The 24,552-nt window shown below is 51.3% G+C and overlaps 1 protein-coding gene across 2 annotated transcripts in view; it reads right to left on the bottom strand.

Annotated features, from left to right (window-relative positions):
* Window positions 1-1,675: 1,675 nt before the first annotated feature.
* Window positions 1,676-24,552, bottom strand: part of ACSS2 (acyl-CoA synthetase short chain family member 2) — a 31,985-nt gene continuing 9,108 nt past the window's right edge. The window contains exons 3-19 of one of the 2 annotated variants that reach the window (XM_082325770.1): window positions 15,727-15,818; window positions 15,083-15,186; window positions 14,456-14,528; window positions 13,571-13,646; window positions 12,030-12,144; window positions 10,384-10,422; window positions 8,385-8,522; window positions 7,960-8,130; window positions 6,956-7,089; window positions 6,272-6,404; window positions 5,751-5,807; window positions 5,351-5,431; window positions 4,797-4,905; window positions 4,585-4,653; window positions 3,138-3,314; window positions 2,268-2,342; window positions 1,676-2,059 (exon numbers count right to left, since the gene is read on the bottom strand). In XM_082325770.1, coding sequence (XP_082181896.1) covers window positions 1,932-2,059; window positions 2,268-2,342; window positions 3,138-3,314; window positions 4,585-4,653; window positions 4,797-4,905; window positions 5,351-5,431; window positions 5,751-5,807; window positions 6,272-6,404; window positions 6,956-7,089; window positions 7,960-8,130; window positions 8,385-8,522; window positions 10,384-10,422; window positions 12,030-12,144; window positions 13,571-13,646; window positions 14,456-14,528; window positions 15,083-15,186; window positions 15,727-15,818 — 1,771 coding nt within the window. In that variant the 3' untranslated portion in view covers window positions 1,676-1,931. The remainder of the gene's footprint in view (window positions 2,060-2,267; window positions 2,343-3,137; window positions 3,315-4,584; window positions 4,654-4,796; window positions 4,906-5,350; window positions 5,432-5,750; window positions 5,808-6,271; window positions 6,405-6,955; window positions 7,090-7,959; window positions 8,131-8,384; window positions 8,523-10,383; window positions 10,423-12,029; window positions 12,145-13,570; window positions 13,647-14,455; window positions 14,529-15,082; window positions 15,187-15,726; window positions 15,819-24,552) is intronic. The other variant, XM_082325771.1, reaches the window with a different exon arrangement.

Here is a 24,552-nt window from a genome sequence, read left to right as displayed (position 1 = left end):
GGAGCCAGAGCAGAGCAGCAGCACAGCCTGAGCCACAGCCTGTAAATCCCAGCCCTTGAAAAAGCACCGCACTGCCAGGAACCTACCCCTCCCCAAAAGCCTACCCTGGTTAGAGCAGGGCAGGTCCAACAGCTCCGTCTGAGCACCTCCGTCTCCCCCAGGCTCCACAGCAGACAAGCACCTACAACCCCTGCACACGCTCTAAGCCCGTTTCCATTTTGTTTCTTTGAATTTTATTGCATTTTGCATAAAATTCTAGCTGTTTCCAGCCAAAATTACATAGCGGACAAAGAGTGACAGAGGAGGAGAGATGACGTAGGAATCCTTGGCAATGAGGTGGCACGATCCAGTGGTACAGAGCTGTGGGGGGCCCGTGGGCCACTGGCACACGCTGAGGTTACAGATCACAGGCAAGCGCTGTGCCAGTGAGAGCAGCAGGTAAGAAGTGAGATTTGGGACTTGGACAACAGCCCACCAGAGCACCCGCAACCCCTGCCCTGAGCAACCAGCCTCAGAGGCAGCTGCCTCATCCTTTCCAGCCCAGCCAAAAGTCAGCTCAGTTTGCAGGTAAAGCCTGTACGTTGGCACTCACCAAAACAGCTGTTGCAGCAAGTTTTAAAGCCCATTTCTCCTTTGGTTTAAGTGCAAAATCAAACAGTTCACATGCAGTTTTCATACAGACATTACAAAGGAGGTATCTCTCCCAGCTCAACCCAGGGCTAGAGTTAAAAGTAATTAATTTGAAGACAAATGGCTTTGGCAGTACCCTTGTGATGTTCAGGCTCCTGGGCTAGAGGCTTTGGGGTTTTTTTCCCGCTCATCATCATAAAGCCATGTCAGATTTAAGCACAAGCTAACTCTAAGCATCTTCCACCATTTTTTTCCTGATGAGAAAACAGCATCTAGGACTAAGGCAGCCCTGCCTGCCTTGGTTTCTGTGCTGTATCCATGGTCGTGGTGCGCCGTAACCCAGCGCCTGGTTTGCCTGCAATGGGAAAGGTGCCTCTGCCTGGCTTTGTCCCCCTCCATCCTTTGGTATCAACAGCACCCAGCTCCTACCCCCCAGGACGCAAACGGAGCATCCAGCTGCGCAGCCTCTGGGGTCAGCTGGGAGCGGGTGGCAGCGGTGCTCTGCGGAGCGTGTCAGACCAAGACTTTTCCTCCTAGCCCATATGTGTCCCCCTATCTTGTCCATGGCCTGGAGGACCCCGGATTGGGAAAAACACACCAGCTGGCACCATGCAGTTAGGAAGCAGCAGATCTTGGCACCAAACTGCTTCAAAAATAAACCTGTTTAAAGAACAGAGCTCCCCTGAGCCTTGCTCCACTCTCTTTCGGGCTAGAGGACCTCTGCTAGCAACAGGCTTGGATGGCGGATGCAAGGCTAAACCTCAGCTATACAGTTAGGATGCCAGAGCGTTTCTGAGTTCTCCTGCAGCTTGTGGCTCCAAGTAGAAAAGGAAGCTTAGCTGGCGTGTGGGCAGTGGCAGATGCACCTCCCTTGCCTGCCTGCATTGAGTAACTCCAGCACCACTTCCCCTCCAGCCCCCAAAGTTCCTTCCCACTGTGCGCAAGGTGCCAGGGCCCCTCAATTACAGAAAGTTAATTAACACCCCCCCCCCCCCAAAATAGAATTAAAAATCAAGAACAAGGTGCTGAAGAGGGAGGAGGAGGAGTCCCTCTGTGCACAAGGCTGAACCTCAGACGTACGATACCCATCTGGAACACGATGCACACGCTCCTCCAAGGCATGGACACGCTAGTGAGACACGGCCTCTCCGGGGCCAGCCTTTCCCTCATTCGTAACATTTGTACATTCAGTTCAACAGGTGAAGGTTTCCTTCCCGGGGCAGGCAGCGGTCACTCAAGGGACCTGCTCATCAGGACACCGCTGCTGCCTCCATTCTGCTCAGCAGGGACAGGTCATGCTGCTACTGTTTAGTGTCACATCTGCTGTTGAAAAGATGTTTTATGATGCCCGGGTTTGCCAAGGTGGAGATGTCCCCCAGATCTTGGTCATTTTTGGCAATCTTCCTTAATATCCGCCTGGTAATCTTTCCTGTAACAACAGCCATGAAAAGAAAGCAGGACTCAGGATCAAGAGATTAGCATCCTTAGTAGGAGTGGGGAGTGCCCAGACCTGCGGCACCCTGCTCGTCCTGAGGTTGCTCCCCCCTTGAGTGGCCCTGGACAAGCAATTTAGGGCTGATTTCCTTCGACTGGCAGCATCTACTCAGTCCTCCCCAGCACTGCCACGGGCCCCTTACCTGAGCGGGTTTTGGGCAGGCTAGGGGCATACTGGATGTAATCAGGCGTTGCGATCGGTCCGATTTTTTCCCTGACTGCAAAAATAAACAGAGATTTTTCGTTGTAGGTACTAGGAGATACCACACCCCCCCTTTGCAGGCAAGATGACCGAGTTAAGACATGCAGAGGCCAGCTCCTGGAGAACCTGGAAGGGCAGTGCTGCACCCGAGCCTGCGGGCTGTGGGAGGGGACAGCAAGACCTGCCGTGCCAACGGGGCTATAAGCACATCTTCCCAAAGGCAAGAACACTCATTTTGTCATCCTCTCCATCTTCAAGAGACATCTATAACGGCTACACCAATCACTGTTACCATTTTGATAGAGCAAGAACTGATTTGCCATTGGGTTCCTACAGAGACGAAACTGCTATAGGTCCATTTCATTTATTAAATGCTGCAGTCTGTTGTGGCAATGAGAGAGCTTCCCTTGAGACCAGAGCACGGACACCCAGAGCACTACCCCAAAGCAACTGAATGATCATCACAGCAAGTTAAAATCCGTCAGGGAGAGCCAGGGGAGCCGTGCCCACACAGGAGAGCACTGCTGCAAACGAAAGCCTGCCAGGTACCCCAGTCTTTCACACAGCTGCCAACTCCCAAGAGGTAGAGATGGCATCACGTGAACAGCCAAAGGCCGGGAGAACTAATTTTAGTCTTCGCCAGCATGCTCTCTAATCAGAGGGGGCACCTTGTCGCAGTTGTCCACACTGCATTCCCCAGACTACACGCACCCTCGTTCAAGCACCCAAGCCCTTAACCCCTCCATCACCTGCCCAGCACTGTCCTCCCTCTCCCTGCCACGTAACCTCCCAAATATTTGGCTGTTCCTACCTTGTTTTTTCAGCTCATCCGTCAGGTTCTTGGTGAACTCGTGGCCATCTCTCAGGGTCACGAAGCAGTAGATGCACTCGCCTTTCACGGGGTGTGGGTGGCTGACCACCGCAGCCTCCGAGATGGCGGCGTGCTCGAGCAAGGCTGACTCCACCTCTGCGGTGCTCAGCAAGTGGCCTGGAAGCAAGGAGAGGCAGTGCTTTACAGACCTGCACGGGGCTGGGGTCCTGCAGCCTCTCAGCAGCTGGGAGGAAGAGGTCTGCAGGTGTAAAAGGCCCTAAACTATAGGTTTGAGAGCATCGATTTCATTTGCTTGAGAAAAGACAACAGTTGGAGAGAGAAACTCGTTTCAGCAGTGCAAGGGCTGGGCTGCCCTGAAGGCTGCCAGGCATCACTCACCTGCAGAGCAAGGCCACCTCCCCTGGCTGTTCTCCCTCCCACCTTTAGGCTGCTTTCTTTAACAGATCATGAACTGCTCACAGCCATGGGATTAAACAAAGCACAGGCTGAGGAGGAGCTGGATTTGCTAAGAGGAGACCTGCCCACATGGTCAGCTGGAAGGTGCAGAGGAGGAAGAGGTTGGATCTGCAGAGCCCAGCAACTGGCCCTGCCAGGCACTGCTCATCGCAGTGGGGAGATGGAACAACGCTCCACATCTCGGGGCAGGGGCACAACTCACTCCTGTACACCTCTGCTCCTGTACCTGCACTCTGACATTCCAGTCCTGGGACTGCTGTCACAGAAAACCACGGGAAGGCGGCCAACTCCCAGAATGATCAGCTGGTGGAGGACCAAGCACTGCTGGTCAGATTAAAAGATCTAGTTTGATCCAGGGACAAGTACAGCAACATCTCACAGCCAGCAGTAAGTACTTGTAGGCTACAGCCACCAGGAAAGGAGGGAGGGAGCTATTAAATGCAGTATATGGAAAGCGATGGGCCGAGAAGCAGCTGAATCGAAAAGACTCAGTCAAGAGAGGTGGGAGAATCTCCACCTCTATAGACACAGCCCCGAGCAGCCTGATCCAGCCTCGAGGTTAGCTCTACATGGAGCAGCAGGTTGGATTAGGGACCACATGGTCCTGACCAACCCCTCTGATTGCCTGTGGCCCTAAATCCTGCAGCAAAGAGACACCTTGGCTGGCTAAGGACCTCCTCTCAGAGGTTACAGAAAGTTCCTTCCCTCCAGTGCATTGTCTCCAGAGGAAACGATGCAGAAAGTCACCAAGTCACAGACTCAGAAATAACCCTGACCCAGCAATTAGATCCACTCTGAGGACAAGGTTGCTAAGCAGAGTCACAGATGCAGAACCATTGCCCATAAAGCAAGGTGTCTCTTAACTAGCGTCAGAAACGGATGCAGAAGTGTCCCCCACAAAGCAACGTGTCTCTCTTAACTAGTGTCAGAAAGCACATCGGTCCCCACTGAAGACAAAACTTGTTCTTACCAGAAACATTCAACATGTCATCAATTCGCCCTGTGATCCAGTAATAACCATCTTTATCTCTCCTGCAACCTAAAAATAGCCAGAAACGACAGTGTGAGGAAGCAGTGCCAGCCCTCGGAGCAACTGATAAGGGATTCTGAGGCCAGGACATGGCAAGATTTAAATTGCTGTCCCCAGGCCTCTGCAGCGATGCACTCCCCGGACAACCTTACCGTCGCCTGTCACATAGTACCCAGGGAACTTCTTGAAGTATGTGGTTTCAAATTGCTGGTGGTTTCCATACAGTGTGCGCATTATTCCTGGCCAGGGCTGCTTAAATACCTGATGGTGAAAAAATGCAGACCTGAGTCAGTGAGAGCAAAACCAATAACCCAGGCTTTGCACCACTGCAGTAGAGACACATACAGTCTTTGCATGCGGCAATAAATGCTGGAGAGACAGCCATGAGTGATGACACTCAGACACTGGCTGCTCAGTGCTGATCTGCTGGGAAAGTCTCGTCAGGCTTGACATGGGGGAAGGAGCTCGGCTAAAAAGTTCCCATCCTCCCGCCTTGCCCATGTGTGCAAGTGCATTTAACGATCAGTTGAACAGTTTGTGGCATAAAGCTCCCAGCAAGTTATGGCAGTGAAGGGAGTTCCTACTACCCAAGGGGGTCCCTTGTGTGGACCCAGAGTAAGCGGAGACGTGTGTATTCTACCAGGAAGGTCCCAGAGCGCACGGGCAACAGACAAGGGGAGGGTGGGGAAGATCAGCCCTTCTTTACCAGGTAGCCTTCTGCTTCTCCTTCCAGCTCTTCCCCCGACTCGTTCAAGACGGCAGGGACCACACCAAAGAACGGGAACGTCTGCCATGGGGACCAGAGAGCAAGGAGACATGGAGGTGAGCCCATGCATTAAAACCCTGTAAACCAGAGGGAGTGGGAGGCAGAGCAAGGGCAGCTTCGGAGAGGCTGTGGCACGTGGGGCCTGTGAGTGCAGCTGCACGGGGCCAGGCCTGGGATTTTGGGTGGTGGCCACCTCCCCACATGCACCACCGTCCCACGGCCACCCTGTCAGGCGGGTAACCACCAGGCCATGGTACAGACAAGGCCAGCTGCTGCTGCAGTGCCTTGCCGCAGCCCCTGGGGAGCCCTCCCTGCCCCTGGGGAGAACAGAAGTACTCACGGCAGAGCCTGGCTTCATGGGGGTGGCGGCAGGGAGGGGTGTCAGCATGTGGCCACCCTGCAAAGAGAGGCAAAATAGCAGTGAGTTTGGGCCATGCCGGCCCATCCCACAGCTGCTTGCATCGGCTCTGGTCACATCACATCCCACTCAGATGCAGGCTGCTCGGGGCAGTTGTGGAGATGGGGTGTTGGGAAGGATACAGCAGGGGACAGGGAGCCTGTGTTTCGGCACAAAGCTTTGGAGCTGCTGGGGGAGAGAAAGACGGGGAGGAGAGCTGGGTCCAGAGCAGACCTTGGCAGGGACCCTTTGGAGAGGAAGGTCTCCCCTTGGAGCCTGTTTGAGGTCCAGGAAAGAAAGAGGAGAAGGGGAACCAACAGTTGCAGGCCACACTGGAGTTTCCCGGGCAAGCAAAACAACTAGTCCACATAGAACTAAAGTAGCACTACAGCAAACCTGCAAAGACACCCTGCGGGGAGCACAAGGGAAAGAGAGGTCCCAGGGACACCCAGGCGAGGACTCACTGTCTCTGTCTGCCAGAACGTGTCCACAATGGGACACCTCTCTTCTCCCACCACACGGTAGTACCACAGCCAGGCTTCAGGGTTGATGGGCTCGCCGACGCTCCCCAGCACCTTCAGAGACTTCCTGCTGTGCCTGCAGAGAGGAGGGGACTGGCAGGGGCTCAGCAGGCCATGGAGAGCAGCAGCTGTGAGCCTGCTGCACAGCAGAGCTTGCAGGAACCCCTGGGCTATCCAAAGTGTACTTGGGGCTTCCAGGGATGGTTCAGACCCTTCTCAGCCCTCTTCCATGGGGGAAGAAAGGAGAACTGTGGTGATGGTGTCTCCCACTCCAAGCTCCCACTTGGCTCTGCTCCTTCCCTTTTTGGGTCAGCAGCACGTGGAGGAGCTCTCTGCCCAGGACAACTCTGTGAGCTCTGGGTCAGGAGCAGGGAGAACCTGCCATCTCTGAGCTTAGCTGCAGTTTACAGTGAAAGAGGAGGACCTGCTCAGAAGTGCCATAACGAAGTTAGTGCTGAGAGTGCAGAAACATGGCCTGCATAGTGCTGTATAGATGGCAGAAGATCCTGGTCTGTTCAGAAAATATGCTGAAGAAGCTGCTGTTCAGCGAGGAAGCTAGGGCCCCTGGTCCCGCATCTGGCTGCGCCAGAGCCAGGGATCCCCACGCCACTGGGGACTGGCACTCACTTTTTGACGGGCTCCTCCCCGTGCTTCATCAGCAGCCGGATGGCTGTGGGTGCTGTGTAGAGCTTGGTCACCTTGTACTTGTCAACGATGCTCCACATTCGCCCGATGTCCGGGTAGGTGGGAACACCTTCAAACTGAGCAGGAGACAGGGAAGTGACACAGCCGCTCCTTACTGCTAGCGACCTGCAGCACCTTCCCAAGCAGGAGGAGCCGAGAACAACAGGGAACAGCAGCTGGACCCTAGCATGTCCTTATAGGAATGCCAGGGGCACCACACAGTGAAACCAGCCCAGTCCAGGGACCTCTTTTACTGCTTCCTTGGGATGGATTTGGCATCATCCCACCACCCCAGGTGCCCCAGCAAGTGTTCCCCAAAACACCCTACCAGTACGGGCACTTGAGTGGCTACCAGAGTGACACAGTCCTACCAGCCCAGACGACCGTGCCCACATGGTAAAGCACAAGAGGTCCAAACACAGTGACAGAACCACATCCAAAATTACCAAGAACCCCAAAAAGGACTCCCCCAACATGGCAGTCATTTTCTTCCCCAAGGAGTCTTGGGCACAGGCCTCTGGCTCCCTGATCTGTATACAAGTTACAGCCGTACACTGCCAAGGGAGATACAGGCACAGAAGTTAAATGCAGATTGTCAAATCAGCATCAGCAGTGAAAACATCACTCCCTGCTCCTGATCCAGCTTTCGCATTACCCCACAGCAGCCCTGGCTCCCCTGGTACACAAGGCTTGTACTTCTAAGGGAAAGAAACAGGGGAGTATTTGAAAAATTAACCACCCAAAAGCCACACACAAACTAGCCCCCCCATCTGTCACCGAACAGTCACCCATGCCCTCCTTGGGGACTGCCACCCTTCCTCACAGAGCCCAGGGCACTGCATGCAAGTGAGAAGCACACTCATCACAGAGCAACGCAGGGAAGCAGCTCAGCACCATGATCTCCACTGTCTAGGAGTAAAAGCACCCAGCTGCCATCCAGCACTTACTAAAACACTAGTTGCCCCGTTTGCCAAGGGTCCATAAGTGAGGTAGGAATGGCCCGTTATCCATCCAATGTCAGCTGTGCACCAGTAGATATCCTCAGGTTGGTAATCAAACACATATTTAAATGAGGTGGCAGCAAAAAGCATGTATCCGCCCACCGTATGCAGCACACCCTAGGAGGAGAAGGCACACAACTGTCACAGCAAGCTCCCACCAGGGCCCTCACCCTCCCAGGCCAAGCTGAGCATCACCGGTCCACTGAGCTCGAACAGCAGCTGAGCAGGAATGACCAGCACAGCCCCTTTCCCCAGACCTCCGTGGGTCCTCTTCTTACTGGGGCATCCCAACATGACCCTCACCAGTTCCCACAGCTGAGGTGTTACTGCGGTTCAGCCCGGCCCCATGGGTGGTGAGCTGGGAAGCATACCTTGGGTTTCCCAGTTGAGCCGCTTGTGTAGAGGATGAAGAGTTCGTCCTCCGAGTCGCACCACTCGGGCTCACACTCCGTGCTGGCACTGCTCATCAGCTCATGCCACCACACATCCATGGCTGGGTTCCAGGGGGTCTGAGAAAAGCAGAAGATTAGAAACACGCCTGCCCAAAGGAAGAGGGAGGGGGATGAGGGGTTCAGCCCCAACCTCGCCCCCCTCATGGACCATTGAGGCAGATGTTCACAGCACAGCTTCTGCCCCAGAGCTGTTTGCTGCAAACCATGCACCACTCCAGCAGCTCCTTTTCTCAGCCCACAACCACAAGGAAAACCTTTAAACATGGTCTGGCTGCAAGACCTGAAGCAGATTGTCCAAACCACTGGTAACGCTGATAAATCCCTCTCAGCAGCAGCAGCCAGGAGAAGGCCTGCAGCAGCAGCTGCTCTGTGCTCTCACAGCAAACAGGCTCCTCCTGCCCTCCTGGGCTGCCCGGAGCTGCAGTCGAACAGCAAAGCAGCAAGCCTCACTTAGCACAGCCACACGCTCACCAGTCCTGCACACCTTGCAGACACCCCTACGGCAGCATGGCCCGAGACAAATAGAAACATGTTGGGCTCACACTGCTTGGCCCTGCAGACCCAAAAAAACCTGTTGTCTGGATTTTAAGGTAATTAGCCTGATAAAAAGTGAATGGTCCAACACAGAACCACTCAGCGCTGGCTGCCTGAAGGAGCTGCTTGAGGATGCCAGAACTGTAACAGAGCCACCAACACTTGTGGCTGACGGGCAGAGGTCACCCTGAGAGCTGTGCTGGCTGGCTACCTCTCCGGGGTGGCAAGACCTCTCCGGGTTCAGTGCAAGACCTAACTCCACCTGACCTTCTCACCTTTCCTCAGAGGAGCTTGGGGGCAGCCGAGCAGGCACAGCCTCAGCACAGACCTCTGCTTTTCACACCTCTGCGAGGGCAGGCATGCTGACCCAGAGCCCTGCAGCTCCTAGCTGGGGCACATCTCCTCCTTGCAGAGTTAGAGACCCCTTGCAGAGTCCCCACAGCTCCCTCAGCTGGGGTGCATGGAGACTGGCCACGGGGTCACACGGTGACTCTCTGCAGCCCTGAAGATGTTCATGTGCCATTTGGAGGCACTGGGACGCCATGGCCCAGCACGCAGCTCCTGCACATGTGGTGCAAGGGACACTAGCTGCTTGACAGCCCGACGTAACTGAGCCCACTTGGAAAGCTCTCACGGATCCCCAGGGCTCCTGGCTTTACCTGGGGAAACTGTTTCCACAAGTCTGTCCCACCAGCAAGCTCCCAGCAAGGCACCAGGTCAAACAAGCCCAAGGTAGGCTCACACCAGCCCATCCAACAATTGCTTTCTTGCATCCCTCCTTCAAGGATCCCTCCATTTTAGCACCCAACTTCTACTGCCCCTCAGCGGAGGTCAGACCCATGGCACGCATCCCCTGAGGCCAGGCCTGCCTCTGCCTGCCTGCTCTTGGGGTCCTGAGGCCACGGCTCCTTGGATGGGGCGGGCAGAGTCTGCGTGTTGGGTCAGGAGCTCCAGGTTTGCTGCCCGCAGCACGCCTCCGCAGCCGGGAAGCTGCATGCGATCCCTGCCAGCCTGACCGCAAAGGGAAGTGCGCTGCGAGAGCTGCTTTTAAAAGGCAGAGAGATGAACCATCACCCGAATGCTGACGGCACATCCCAGTGGTTCTGCATTTCTCCCCTGTCAGCACGCTGACGTGCTCTCAGGTTTTTTATGGATGCAGATTTGTTTCTGGAAGCAAAGTTGGTGGTACTGCATTCACCCCAAAACCGTGGGGAGCTCTGGCCAAGCGGCAAGTGGTATCTATCACTAACATGCAACTGCTAGTAACCCAGTTAGGAAGGCACGTGTGGCTGCGCAGAGTCGGAGCGGTTAGGAAGGTGGAGTGCCAGAGGGGGAAGCCGAGGGGAGGTGCCACGAGGAGGAAGGCAGTGCTGTGTGTAAATACCTTGGGATGGAGTCTCTGTGAGCTCTCAGTCTTTTTTTCCTGTTAAAAATCCACAAAGAGGGCGTGAAAGTCAAGAAGCGGAGGATCCACACCGGGCTTTGCAGGCAGGGAGCTGGAAGCCCACAGGCCTGGATGCTGGGAAACCATCTCAGCAGGCTGGAGAGCGCTCAGATCTGGGTCAGGCCAGGAGATGCCCTCTGAGCAAAAGCCTGCCCGTTTCCATCACCTTCCCTGGGTACCCGCTGCCTCCGTGGCAGGTTGCAGAGGCCACCCCCTGCACGCGGCCAGCTGGGTACAGAAACACAGAGCCGGCATACGGCCCATGGACCATCCGATAGCGTTACACAAGCCAACGGCATGGTAAAAACACGCTCACAAGGGAAAGCAATCTTCAATAACGTGTCTGAACAAGTAGAGCAGCAAGAGCCAAAGGGTAAGAGACCCCCTCCAGCCTCCACCCTGGACATTCTGCACAAGAACCTCACCTCACCAACAGCGACCAGTGCAGGGACAGGCTTCTCTGCAATCGCCCGACCAGGGAAACCTTGCATACAAAGGCTGGTCTGCTCCAGTTTTTCCACCCCTTTGCAGCTACCCAGCCCTCACAAGAGAAAGGGCAGAGGAGGCCAATGTAACACGGCCAGGCTGGCAAACACTGAGCAATACCCCAATAAAATTAACACAGCTGAATGAGAAAAATTAACTCAAAGATACAGAATCTGCTGGACTTATTGTTTCAGGGATGAGCACAGACCATCCCTTCTGAAAGCAGAGCCCAAAGCTCAAATGCGCTCCCCAAATACGACCCATTTCTGAGCAAGCAGCAGCCTGGGGATAACCCAATGCAAATAATCACCAAACACACAGGGACAGAAGACACCATTGCAAGGCACGGAGCTGTTAGGTAGTTAAAAGCAACCTGCCTTTTAAGCAGATGAAGGCAGCAGGTAGCCGCCGGGGGCAGCAGGACTGCACACCAGCCTCAGGAGTGCCTGCTCAGCAGGCAGCCACAGCTCCACGACACCTTCTCCTCCTTCCACCCCCGTCTCGCCACATGCCTCTGGCCCACATCCTTTCATCTGGTTTCAGTTGCAAAGGAAAGCCCCAGCACCGACAGCTGACACAGTCACGGTGCCAGCTACGCAGAGACTGCACCATTCTAGCGCACGACTGTTGTCATGGTGGGGGGCTGTGCTGAACCCACGCCACGAGCACAAATCTCCTGGTCTTCCTCTCCTGCTTCCACTGTCACAGCTACACTGCAGGCCAGCATTGGTCTTTGCACAAAAGGGGAGATAGATACAGGGTTAGGAAGGAAAAGTCCTTCACTAGGCCGAGGAAAACAGGCATCTTGTCCTTGCCCTAGTGGCTTTGGAAGATGTACCCCGCTGTGCTCTCAGGGGTCCTGCGGGCTGGCAGCTAGCAATGGTGTTAAAGGAAGCAGCAGGGAGAGGATCTTGGTAAGGCAAAGGAACCATTGTTCAGACCACTCGCGATGCAACAACAGCAAGGAAGGGAGAAAACGGGAACAGGAGTCGGAGAACAGGAGCATCCAGGGAAGCACTGCAGTGGTTTTGTACTGATTGATTTGCTGGGCTCAGGCCCATAGCAATAAAATCCCCCTTCTCATCCCCCCAGGAGCATACCTGTACATCCTGGCACAGCCTTTTGAGAGGGGGAGACTTGCTGCATGTCCCATCCACCGCTATCTCTTCCCTCCCCAGGTGCTTCACCACGATGCACTTTTTCAAAGGGAAGCCCCTGTAAAAAGCAGGAGCTGTCAGACCAGGCTGTGCAGGCAGGGGCTAAGCCTGCCCTTTCTGGGCTTTACAGGCAGCACCGGAGGCAGAGCAGGGGCCCTGAGCTGCTTTTGTTGAGCTAGAGCATATGCCGCATGCAAACTCCAGGCACCCCATGAATTGCCAAGGGACAGCAGCCACAAGAACAGAGCTCAGAGAACAGGAAAGGTCTGTGCACAGCTTACTGGGGATTTACCAGTTGCAGTTCCTGTGGAGGAAGAGGGGATCCCACAAGCATCTCTCACAGGTCACGGCTGGAGAGATTCCTTACACATCCCAAGTTTGCCTGCCTGTGACCACAAACAAGACCTCCTGCAGCACCCAGATGTTAGGTGGCTGCCCCCATCCCTATGTGTGACCAACCATGTGATTCAGAAAGCAGAAAGGCTTCCAAAGCCAGATTATACATCGAGGAAAAGAATGGGGGTTTGTCCCCTCATGAGGGCCAACAGAGCCTACCTATAATGCAAACAAAATGATCTTATCACCCTTCGACCCTGTCAGAGTACCAACACACATTCTCCATCAGTTAATTCCCAACTTCAGGATCACTTCTGTCCTGCCACGTAGCTAATTCCACAGACATATAAATTTATGTTTTAAAGTTTTAGCTTTAAATGCTTTTAAAGAGTTTGAATTTCTAACATGCAGACTATCTGCCCTAAATTTTCATGTTTGACCTAACTTACAAGACCACGTTCAGCTGCATATGAGCTACACAGACACTGTGTCTGTAAGCTTGGCAAATCATTTCACCAATGATTATTTCCCTTTCTGTAAAATCTGATGATAGATCTGTCTACCTCTTTATAGTTTACAGTATCTCAGTGAAGATGCTTAAAAAAATAAAGCAGCTTCACCCTATACTTGTGCGCAGTCAGGCCCTGATACTGTGCACACGTTGGTGCATGTCAACTGGAGTGCCTGTTCCTGTTTATACAGCCATTTCCCAAACTTGAATCATTTCATTATTGTTGAATTAGTGGCTTTGGAGCAAGACTTAAGCCTCATCTTAACGTGCCCCACAGCACTGTGTCCAACTGTTCACAACTGGTATGGCGGTGCATTATTCCCTCCCACTCCAAGAGCTGCTGCTGCAGAACTGGGAGATCTGCCATGGGCCATAATGACGGTGGATCAGTCCGTTTCCAGCAAATCCTCTCCAATATGTGGGCCTTCGGGTCAGAAGAGACAAGAGGAAAGTGAAAAGAAAATATTTTTAAGATGAGGAAGTCAAAGCACATATTACTTCTGAAAGGCTCATGAATGTCGTGCAGCTCATGTCTGACCCGCTGCAGAGTCTGCCCACCTATGAAAACTTCCATTTCCATTTGTGCAGGAGCAGATTCCGGCAGCAATGCCCTTCTTACAAGGGAATCCAAACTTACTTGTCTTTACATTTCTGGAGGGCTTCATCTGCAATCTGCTTCAAGTTGATCAGCTTGTCCCCTCGATAAAAGGCATCTGCAAAATGGTAAGGAAAACATTAGAGTGGCTTCACAGCCAAGGCAGCCTGGGACAGCTGGAAGCAACAAGCAGATTCAGGAGGTCAGAGCAGAGCTCACGCACTGGAGTGAGGGAAAGCAGATATGCAGCTGATGGGAAAGGTTTCCTAATATGCCCTTTTAGCCTAGAGAAACAGATGCCAAGAGAAATGGTGACATTCCTTCCCTGGGAGAGGTTCCAATTTGACCTGACAAGTCTCTTGGGAGTATTCTGTGGGGAATAATCCAATACGGCCAGAACACAGATTGCAAAGTTTAGTGGGTCCCTTCCGTACCACGGACCTATTAATAAAACCACTATTTTTTCCACTATTGGAAAAAACAGTTGGGGAAATGCAGTGGGCTTACATGCAAACACTACCCCTCTCTTGATCCCTCACTTCACAAGGTGATAGTTGCAACAGAAATTGCCTTGAAATTGGGAAGGGAGGGAATTCTCATATTAGGACTGCCTCATGAATGATACATCTTGCAAACATCTGGCTTTTTGAAGAGGAACATGGATAAGAAGTGTTTGAAAACATGTTATTAGCAGCTGGTGACATCATGCTTTACAGGACAAAGTGGGCGGGCTGCTTAGATGCTTCACTGTACGTTCAAAGTGGAAAACATTACTCAAGCACAGCTACAAGCAGTGCATCTGCCTTGCGGCAGCTCAGCTGAAGCACTGCCCCTTCCTCTTCCAATTCCAAGTGCATTTGGCTTTTAACATAAAGACCTTCCAGAGAGGCAACAGTAATGGCTCAGGGGCACAGAAGCATGTTTTACCTGCTGTGATGAGGAAAGAACAACTGCAGTCAATAATCCGCTCACAGAGAGAGTCTGCTGAGAAACCTGCAAACTGACAGAGATCACGCAACCAAGTCAGCAAGGACACACAAAAAAAACCCAACCCAAAAAACCCCAGCAGTGACTGTGCAGTTCACCCATGGTAAACGACACCACCAGGCACTGATCATAGAATCATGGAATCATGGAATCGTTTAGGTTGGAAAAGGCCCTTAAGATCATCGAGTCCAACCGTTAACCTATCACTGCCAAGTCCACCACTAAACCATGCCCTCAAGCACCACATCTCCCCGGCTTTTAAATAGCTCCAGGGATGGGGACTCAACCACTTCCCTGGGCAGCCTGTTCCAATGCCTGACTACCTTTCGGTGAAGAAGTTTTTCCTAATATCCAACCTAAACTTCCCCTGGCGCAGCTTGAGGGCTAAAGGAGATCATTCTACAGTTAATACAGGAGAGGGCTAGGAAACAGCACTTTAATTTAGTTTCCATCCATCTCACAGTCAGCACCCATCTTTCCAGCTCCTCTCCCTCACTCTCCCAAAACCAAGAGCTACTCCCTCTCAATAGCTCAGAGCTGAAAGCAACGCAAAGGGTTCGTTCCTACCACAATGGAGTGCAGAGCTCCAATCCTGGCACAGGCGAGCATGGCTACAACCAGCTCCAGGATCATCGGCATGTAGAGGGAAATTCGGTCTCCTTTTTTCACGCCTGGGGAGGGAAAATGAACGTGGCATTTGTCAAAATGAACACATCACATGTCAAAAGAACAGGATATAGAATGAAATTAATGCTTTTAAAATCAACATTTATCTGCACAGAATAAAACTTCAGCTGGAGTTCGAGCTGAACCAGCCTTGGGTTTTGCCTTTCAAGCCCTATGGCTCTTGTAAGATGACTGCAATGAACACTCCATGTTCTCATCAGACACAGCCCTTGAAGGAGGCAGAAATTTAACCGCTGACCATTGCTACTGGAAAACCCCAGAGCAGGAAGTTTTGAGCACAGGTTTCTTCCTTGTACAGCTGACATGACCAGCATTGATTAGCTTTCACAGAGCCAGAGATGAACCTCCGAAAGTTTGCTCCAGAGCAAATCTGCATCCACCCTGCTTTACAACTGTGGAAGCAGACACAGAAGCGAAGCATTTTGCACAGAATTACTCAACAGACTGGCAACCACGCAAAAAAATTAACCCAATCTCCAAAACTCTTCCCAGTACCCAACGTTACTATTGCTTCCGTCATGTACCTTGGCTGCGGAGGACATTGGCAAACTGACAGACTTTGTGCAACAACTCGCTGTATGTGATTTTCGCAGAATCCCCAGGTTCATTCCCTTCCCTGGAAAAGCAAGGTAAGATTTGTTACAGTAAAAGCATTACAAGGTAACAGCGATGCTGCAAATTCAGAGGTAATTACGGCTCTGGACAACACATGTCCTCATCTGCCCCTCCAAGCACAGAGTAATCAAACCCCAGAAATCCAATCCTGGATTAAAGCTCTCCAATAGTAGGAAAATTTAGTCCAAAGTCCCCTGTAGATGACTACACCTGAAAGCAATTGAATGCATGCAGTGGAAATACATGGTACTTTCAGAGAGGCAAGAAGGGTCCAACAGAACCAAAGGTAAGGGTGCACATGCTCAAGAGCAAGCCAGGATTTATGGCATGGCACCCTTGCCCAAATGCAGATATGTCTGCATGAAACATTAGCCAATGTTGTCGTGCAGCAATACCCAGCCCTTAAATACCTACCATCTGATGGACTGGATAGGATGCCAAGGGCTGTCTTATTTTCCAAGGTCATATATAAATATACCCGTGTATATTTGTTCAGTGCCATGCCTGCTCTGTATTATTCTCTCTGTGGTCCTCTATGAACCAGCTCTGGGCTCCTGCAGCTCAGCTGCCAGTTCAGTGGGACCTTGCCATTAGACACACCGATGGGAAGAAAAGCCAAGAGCGGCAGCCGGAGATGGAACAGGAATGTCACATCCCCAGGGAAACGGTTTGCTACCAAAGTAAAAAAACCAGCTAATTTTTAATGTGACACAACGCTTCAGCCATGCAAATGAGGTGGCACTCCCAACAGATCCAGAGATTAATGAAGAATTTGAAATTACTTCACACTCGGCAGAGCAGCGGCCTCCCACACCCGGGAAGGAGGGAGATGCTTTCCCAGGTCCCTCCCCAAGGCAGCCAGCACAGAAACATTAGTGATTCATGAAAGGATAGGGGTATCACTCTCAGCTGACAGCCCCCCTGGAAAAGCATCCCCTTGAGTATGTGCAGTCAAATAAAAAACACCACCGGTGCTGGGGAGAAGCCAGGAACCACCTCCATGCCGTGTCCTCCCTTAGGACTGCAGCCAGGCTCCATCTAACTCGGGAACAGAAACCTCACTTCTTTAACATCTCAGTCCAGAGCATACAAAAAATATGTACTGAATTCTAGCTAAAACTAACCACTGCTCCCTCTTCCCCCAGCAACTGAAACAGAAGGAAGGTTCCTGTGATGCACAAATGCATAAAGAAACACCCTCGTTTCTCGTGTAATTCTGTGCCATTCTGTGTCAGCACAACAGTGACAACGTGTTCCAATGGCAGACGCGGTCCTGGTGGGAACAGAGTTGGGAGAGCCCCACTGATACAAGCTCTGTGCCTCCTGCCTCGTGTAGGACAGGGGTTTCAGAACTGGTGGTTACACTTGGATCATCCCATTCAAAAGCTACTCACGGATCTGCTGCTTACAAACTCGACTTATCCCTCTTGATACCTAGTTATACTCCTGGCTTCCTTGGCACCCTGCAGCCATCAGGCCCATCAGCACCTGCGCTGATGTGCACAGGGCAGTGTGTCTTCCCACCAGTGGCTCCTGGAAGGGGATTCCCTGCTTGATCCTTTATGCAAGTTTGGCTCCTTTTAAGTGTAAAGAGGAGAGAAACAAGAATGCAAAGAAAAAGAAAAGCATGGGAATGAGAACCAGTGCCCAGGGCAAGCAGCCCAGCCCTGTCATCCGAGCAGTTTCCTCTCCTTTCCCCATCATAACCAAGAGCATCACTTTGAGCTAAATGACATGTGAAACCGTTAGACAAGGTCCCTTACAGCAGGGCTCTCAGCTAGTAAAGAGAAACCAGGAAATTGGAGAGTTTCCTTTCTGATTTTATTACTTGAGGGTCAAAGATCCAAGAGCTGATTTCAGTGTTGGACTGAGCGGCTGTAACTGATCTGGCTCAAAGGAAGAGCATCTGCTTGCGTTGCGTCTAGCTGTGTGCCGAGTGCCTTCCCTCACCGTGCAGAGGTTTTCCTTGGTGCATCTACACCGCAGGTGCAGCAACATCAAGGCTAGTGCTGTGCAAACCCGCTTGGGTCCAGACCTGCAGTATCACTGCGTGTGCAGCTCTGTCCCTCAGCGATAAGCCTTGCTACAAAATCTCTCTTAAAGGCAATTATAATGCTTCCAAATGCAAGCTGGAGCATCCCAGCCCACTAATCCCTCACCTGAAGATCTCTGCACTGGGATCTGCTGGGCACTGTGGGCAGGCTCTGTGCAACCCAGCCCCCAGCCCAGCGTAAACCTGCAGAACAGGGCAGGGAGGAGGGACATCCCTCTGCTCCTGCTCTGCTGCAGCGTAGGATCTAATTACAACCTTTACTAAGAGAGAAACACATTAGGAGGAAAGACTAGCACAGGCTGTCCCATCTGGAAGGCTTCCCATGTAAGGCAGGTAGGCAGGCAGGCAGCCCGTGGCTGTGCGCTATTTGGGGGCTCGGCTGGGCGCTGAAGGCAAAGTGCCGTTTTGGCTAGCAGCAGACTTAGCCGAGCACACAGCAGAAAGCAAGTTGGTTCCCCATGCCAGGGAAATCAGGTTTGCCCATCAGCTCAGTGGTGCAATACCTGCCTAAGAAGGGAGAGGAAGGCTCTGCTTTGCGTGCAAAACTTGGGAGTCTTCCGACACAAGCCCTGCAATCCCACGCCCTGCCCTGAGCCACCCAGGTGCAAGGCACCACTCAGACATCCCTACTTTCCCAGCACACAAGAAGCGCATCTCAAATACGCCAGGTCCTCCTCCTCATCGAGTTTCAGGAGAGAAATTCAGGCCAGGGGATGCACCCAGGCTTGTCCTCAAAGCCAGCATGCACGGGGCACTGCAGGAGAAATGCAGAGCAAAGTCAAAGAGAAGTTAAAACTTCTGCAAGGATTTTCAGAGGGCTTTCAGAGTCCTTTCCATTCATTCACGTGACTGCGAAAGAGCACCGCTAGCATCCGTGGGGGAAACCTCAGGCTTCGGATTTTAAGAAGATCTTGCGCCTAATGGGAAATGAGTCACATCCACGTTTCTACAGGACAAGACGATGCCTCCTTTCATCGCATCTCTAGCAAAGGCCTCCGGGCAGTCTCTCAAGAGCAGGCAATTGTTTTAAGTCTCCCCGCGTCTGCAAATAGTTTGGAGTGCCCACAGCCACACTCAGTGGGCTACAGCAGCACTCAGAGATTGCTCTGTCCTCTTCTCTGGCACAAAAGCCCAGAGAATTATGTATTTTAGACAGGGCATTTAAAGGAATGCCCGCTCACACGCTACCAAGTACCCTGTGCGTCAAAAGCGAGCCTGTAAACCCTGGCAGCAAAGTTCTGTGAGCGGCATCTTCCCTTCGGCATCCATCGGATAAAAGCAAGAGCTGTCAGTCCTGAGCCTCTCACATGGACTTACTTGTCCAAGTAAAATTGAAAAGAAATAAAAATAAAATAAAAATAAAATAAAAATAAAATAAAAATAAAATAAAAATAAAATAAAAATAAAATAAAAACCCTCACACTTCTGAAAACATGACTGCAGTGTTCACTTCCATACCTACAGCATGCAGCCCAAGACCTGCAGAATCCAACATCCCCCAAATATATCCTTTTTTAAGAACTGGTGATGAAAATAGTTGGCAGTGGCACTGCTGCAATTGCTAGCATACAATCTTTGATCTAACAGCAAGCCTTCTTCGGAAAGGAAAAGCCAATTTTCAGCTCCCAAACTTCCTAGATACATCATTAGATGAAATACATGGTGAAACACAGTTTGAGCCTGATGCTTTTCTCATCTCCCTCAAACTGAGTCTTGCATTTAGCAACTAGTAATCAAAAATTTTACAGTATCATCTGGGTCACAGCAGGAATGTATTTGAATTTTTTAGCACTTGAGAAGCCCCTGTTTTACATACTGCATGTTGTGTGCACGCTCAGCTGGAGAAGGGCATTTTTTGGCCATATGGTCTCAGCTGAACCACCCATCGACTCAGTAAATGCAAGTCCTTTAAAACTAAACACAGAGATGCACAACTGGGGACCTTCCAAGGCAGGCTTTCTCCTAGAAATTGGTGCTTTATTGAAAAAGTCAGGTTTCATGCAAAGATGACAGCTTTCTGGCTGCCTGCAGCCATTCATTGCCAGGACCATGTAGCCCAAGGGCAACAGGGACCATCACCACAGCAGTGTGCAGGCCAGTGGTGCCAAGGCCTGCACAAAACAGGTCCCTGTCAATGTATTAGAGGAAGCACAGGCTCTGCAGAGCACTTATCATACCGCTCCCTTCTGCCAGCAGTTAAAATAACGGGCTCTCCGCTTCTGAACAGGCGCCGCGATGCACACACACCCCACGGCACAGGCCTCCGGTGGCCCTACCAGCATCTCTGCAAGAAACGATCACATGGAGAAGTCACCCTGGGCAGGGGAGGAAGAAAACTTCAGGTGGGAAACCTGAACACTTGTCACCTCCATGGCAAAACCACACTTACAGGAGGATCACAGACTGACTGCCTGCTCAGCTGGGAGTTTGACCTTGGAGATGCAGAGCTGCACACCTATTTGACCTAGTGCCCATGTAGCTAAATCAAGGTTAAGCTTCCCTGTACGAGTGACAAGAGCGGCTAAACAAAAGATTTAGTGCTGCGCATAAATTGCGCAGTAGGGAAAATGGTTTGTAGGAGCAGGCAAGGATTTCTTGAGAGCCATGTTAACTCAAGCATCCCTGTGGAGCAGTCAGGGATGCGGAGCAGCAGCGTGGGAGAGGGAAGCTGTGGCCAGATGCGCTTGTGGGTATTTGCACCAAAGCAGGTTAAGAAGTTACTGTGCTCTGCCAGGCATCAGGGCCAACTACAGGACTTTTCAAAACACTGGTCTGCTTCAACCACTCATCACGTAACCAAGCAAGCCTTACATTGCCCATCCAAGCAAGCTGAGCCTGTCTCAGCTGTAGGATAACAAGCAGTAGGGAGGGGTGGTAACTTCTTAATCTGCTACAGCTTGGTGGCCAAGAGGATGCGCACTTCCCAGAACACCCAAATGGACCAAGTAAAGCTGACCTGAAAATGAATCAGCAATGCTGTTTGGTTACTCTCCTTCACCAGATTTCTAGATAACAGTTATTTGCATAATCTGTTTGAGTAACGGATGAATACAGCTTCCCTGTGCAACGCTGCCTCAGCACTTGCATGGAGCAGCAGGAAGCACAGGTTGCATCAGCGGGAATTATGGTTTTCAAGGTAATTGCTGATGATAATTGTGGTTTGCAAGGGTTATAAACACCACTAAGAGAAGCTGGTGTAGAGGAGAAAATGATGAAATGAAGCCAAGCAAGTGAAGTGTTACGGGTTTTCAAGATCTGCCAGACCATCTGCAGATCTGCAGGCAGTCAGAAACAAAAATCACAGACGAAAGCAAACTAGGGCACAAAGCCAAAGCCTGCCTGACCCCTGTAAACACTCCTACTGAGGACCAAAGGGGCTGAAGATCATTTAAGTTTCTCCTCTAAGCTTCTGCAACCACATCACCCTCAAATAAAAGCACTGACCCAAAGTTATCAAGCACAGCTGGGGTGCGGGGCACCTGGAAGGCAAGTTTTCAGAGCAAAGCAAACCACCTCAAAGCCACCAGGTTTCATTCCCTGACCGACAGAGAGGCAGCCCACAGAGCAGTTTTGCCTAATGAAGGAAAAAGGCTCTGCATTTTAGCTCATGGAAAGCACCCTTAAGGTAACAGACACTCCCAGTTTGAGAACAGTGGTGGGAGAGGGAAAGGACCCCTTCTCAGATGGTGCAACATCACGAGGAGAATTTGCGCAGTGGGGAACTGCAGAAAGCCTCCAGCAGAGCAGAGACAGGGACTGTGGGAATGTCTGCCCTAAAACATCTCTGGTGCCATCTAAACTAAAACACGCTCAGAGCCCAAAACCCCTCCTAAGCATGGGACCAAGCTGGTGCATGAGAGACATGAGATGGAGACAGCAAGTCCTCCAGCTCCTGCTCCACCAGCAGCCTGTCCCCAGAGGATGGTACGAGAAGGAAGGAGCTTTCCTCTACCACAGGCTCCTGCACGGTGGCACGTCCTCACGTGCAAGGTCACTGAGGGCAGCCAGACAGGCTCATGGCTTCCCAATCCACCCCGCGTCCAGAATTAGAACAGCCGAAATGCCAGGCAGAGCTTGGCGGGGATGAGCTCCTGCCATCTGGGAAACAGGCTCACGTGTATGCCGCATGGGCAGCAACAGCCCCAGGCCTTTCCGACGCCTGCGCTAGCACGCACGGGCTGCGTGCTCAGCTACCACGGCTATCAGCTGCTCACAAACCTCCTGCTGCCATTTGGCCTTGGCTGTTCTCAGGAGACCAAGGAAACCTGCAGCCTGAAGAAGGGTCTGTCTGGGGCCAGCTTGGTGGTTTGGGAACAACAGCCACCAAGACTGAAAACATACGATTTCTCCCTCCACCCTCAGCCTTGCTTATCCCATCTGACACAGGAACGGCACTCGAGTAGAGACAGTCCTTTAATATCTGTCCTTGAGAAAACAGATTATATTGAAATGTGAAGTTTGGAGAGACCAGCTGTGCAAGATAATCAGAAAAAGACACCGTTTCACCAGGAAAATATGCTTGTGTTTGCATGGATTGCTCAGTATGGAAACGCTCGTAGAGATACTGCCCACCGCAGAAGGGTCTCCAGCAGGGTCTGCACCACTGACTCCAGGAGGGAGCCGGGGCTGGGGCGCTGAAACGGGTTTGCAAAAAACCTTCATGGGAACTTTTCATAATAATAATGGGACAGACTGCCCAGCCCTGCCCATGCTTACCATCACCTATGTCCCACCACAGTCATGCATGGCAGCAAATACCCAAAGGAGTTCTCAGAAGGCTGAGAGTCTTTTCGAGTAAAAGTTTTACCAGAAAGCTCAGCCTTTACAGTTCCTGCAGTCATGCTCGAATCCTGTTGCATCATGACAAGGATCAAGAAAGAAGTTGTGTAACAATGGAGCGTAGCCTGGGAGGGGCTGGTGAAAAGGTTTTCCCAGTATATTCAGAAATATTTGGCAGCACTGAGAGAACACTATTGAGTAAACCTGGCAACAGAAATCCCAGGGAAAAGAAAAATCTTATCAATTTAACAGCATCGCCTTCTAAAACTATACAGTCAACTCTGAGACCTGCATTAAAACCACCCTAGGTGGTCCCCTCCAGTGCCCCCCATAGACATAGGTGGGGCCTAACAAAGTTCCACTGTCAAATCCATCTCTGAGCCAAACCATCTCAACTAAAAGCTGATCACGTACCTAGGATGAATGGGTCCCTATTGCTGTAAAGAAACCCAAACCAGGCTGGCAAACAGCGCTGTGCCGTGCCAAAGCAGGAGCCCTGGGCTCTGCAGAGCACGATGTGCTGTGTCCAGCCCCCAACACCCATCCTCTCCAGCCCAACTGACTCAAACACAGGCATTACTGTGCCCGTATTTTACAAAACAGCTAAAATGGAGTGCATTTCTAAAGGGACACTGGGCCACCATCTGCTCTATGATCAGGGAATCAGTCTTCTAATCACCTTCAAAAACAGCCATATGGAAACACAGCCTACAAAGAAAACACCCAACACCCTGCATGGTTGCTATTGTCCCATAGGAAAAACTGCATCAATCTTTCTGTCCTTCCTTCTCACTAAATACATTCTCAGCTACTCTTTCTATTTGCAGCCTTTCAGAACCTCAACAAGTACCAGAGGCAGCTAAAGAAATAATATTTATCTTGTGCAGTCCAACCACTGTTCACTTCACCATACCCTGAGCGATGCCTACGGCACAGAGTCCAGCTGGAGGTGGACACTGCTCCAAAATCACTCATTTATTTACTGAACCTCCAGAATTACCTCCAATTTTCCCACTCACCTGCCAGGCTACACCCTAAAATCTACTTCAAGCCCCTTTCTCTAGACGGTGGGATGCTCAGACATCTCTAAAGGAACCGACACCTCCTGGGTTACCCTGCTGCTGGTTCATGAGCCAATGTAAGCAAGCGAGTAAAGTCAATGCGATGGGGTTTGTACAACCTGTGATCACACTTGAGAGCCAGAACACTCCAGGGTAACAGTTTTAGAGAAGGCAGGATCAACAGCAGTCAGCAAGCCCCTCTTCAAGGGAAATCTACTATTATTTTGCCACATTTAGCAAAACAAGGCAGTTTACAAGTAATACAGACCACATTTAAATACCCCGGTGATGGTATCAGCAGCCGTTCTGCACTGATGGGTATCTGCTCAGCGGCAAGGGGAATTCTGTTCCTCTGTGGCTTCACATTTTTCCTACTCACTCGATATTGAGTAACCATCAAGTCAAGAGGATACGCATTAACTCTACTATGTTCTTACTTTCTTAAGATTTTACAACAGAGGAGAACAGCCAATGAAAAATAATAGCTTTTTACCTATTTTATTTAGAGAAAAGTTTAAGATTTTTAAACAAAAAAAATTAAAGTGGTTTTTAAACAAAATGATTATGTGGTGTTGCAACAGAGCTCGTATGCCAGACTTATGCAGTAGGTCACCGAGTTTGGCCGACCTCAGCCAGCACTTCTAACCCTGCGAGCCAAATCCACAGAACGCTGTAGAAGAATGCAAGAGTTGGACATGAGAAACATTTTAGATGTTTACCATAAGTAATATTTTCAGAGGAGCACGGACTATTTTTACCAGTCCAACGGGAGGAGAGCTTATTTCCTGAACAACACAGCTGATTCCTTGTTTAAACAATTTGCAGTTGGGCCACAAAACATA

Source organism: Platalea leucorodia, assembly GCF_965183815.1.
Source record: "Platalea leucorodia genome assembly, chromosome: 13".
NCBI lineage: Eukaryota > Metazoa > Chordata > Aves > Pelecaniformes > Threskiornithidae > Platalea > Platalea leucorodia.
The sequence above is the reverse complement of the archived record's forward strand: the minus strand, read 5'-3'. Positions and strand labels throughout refer to the sequence as shown.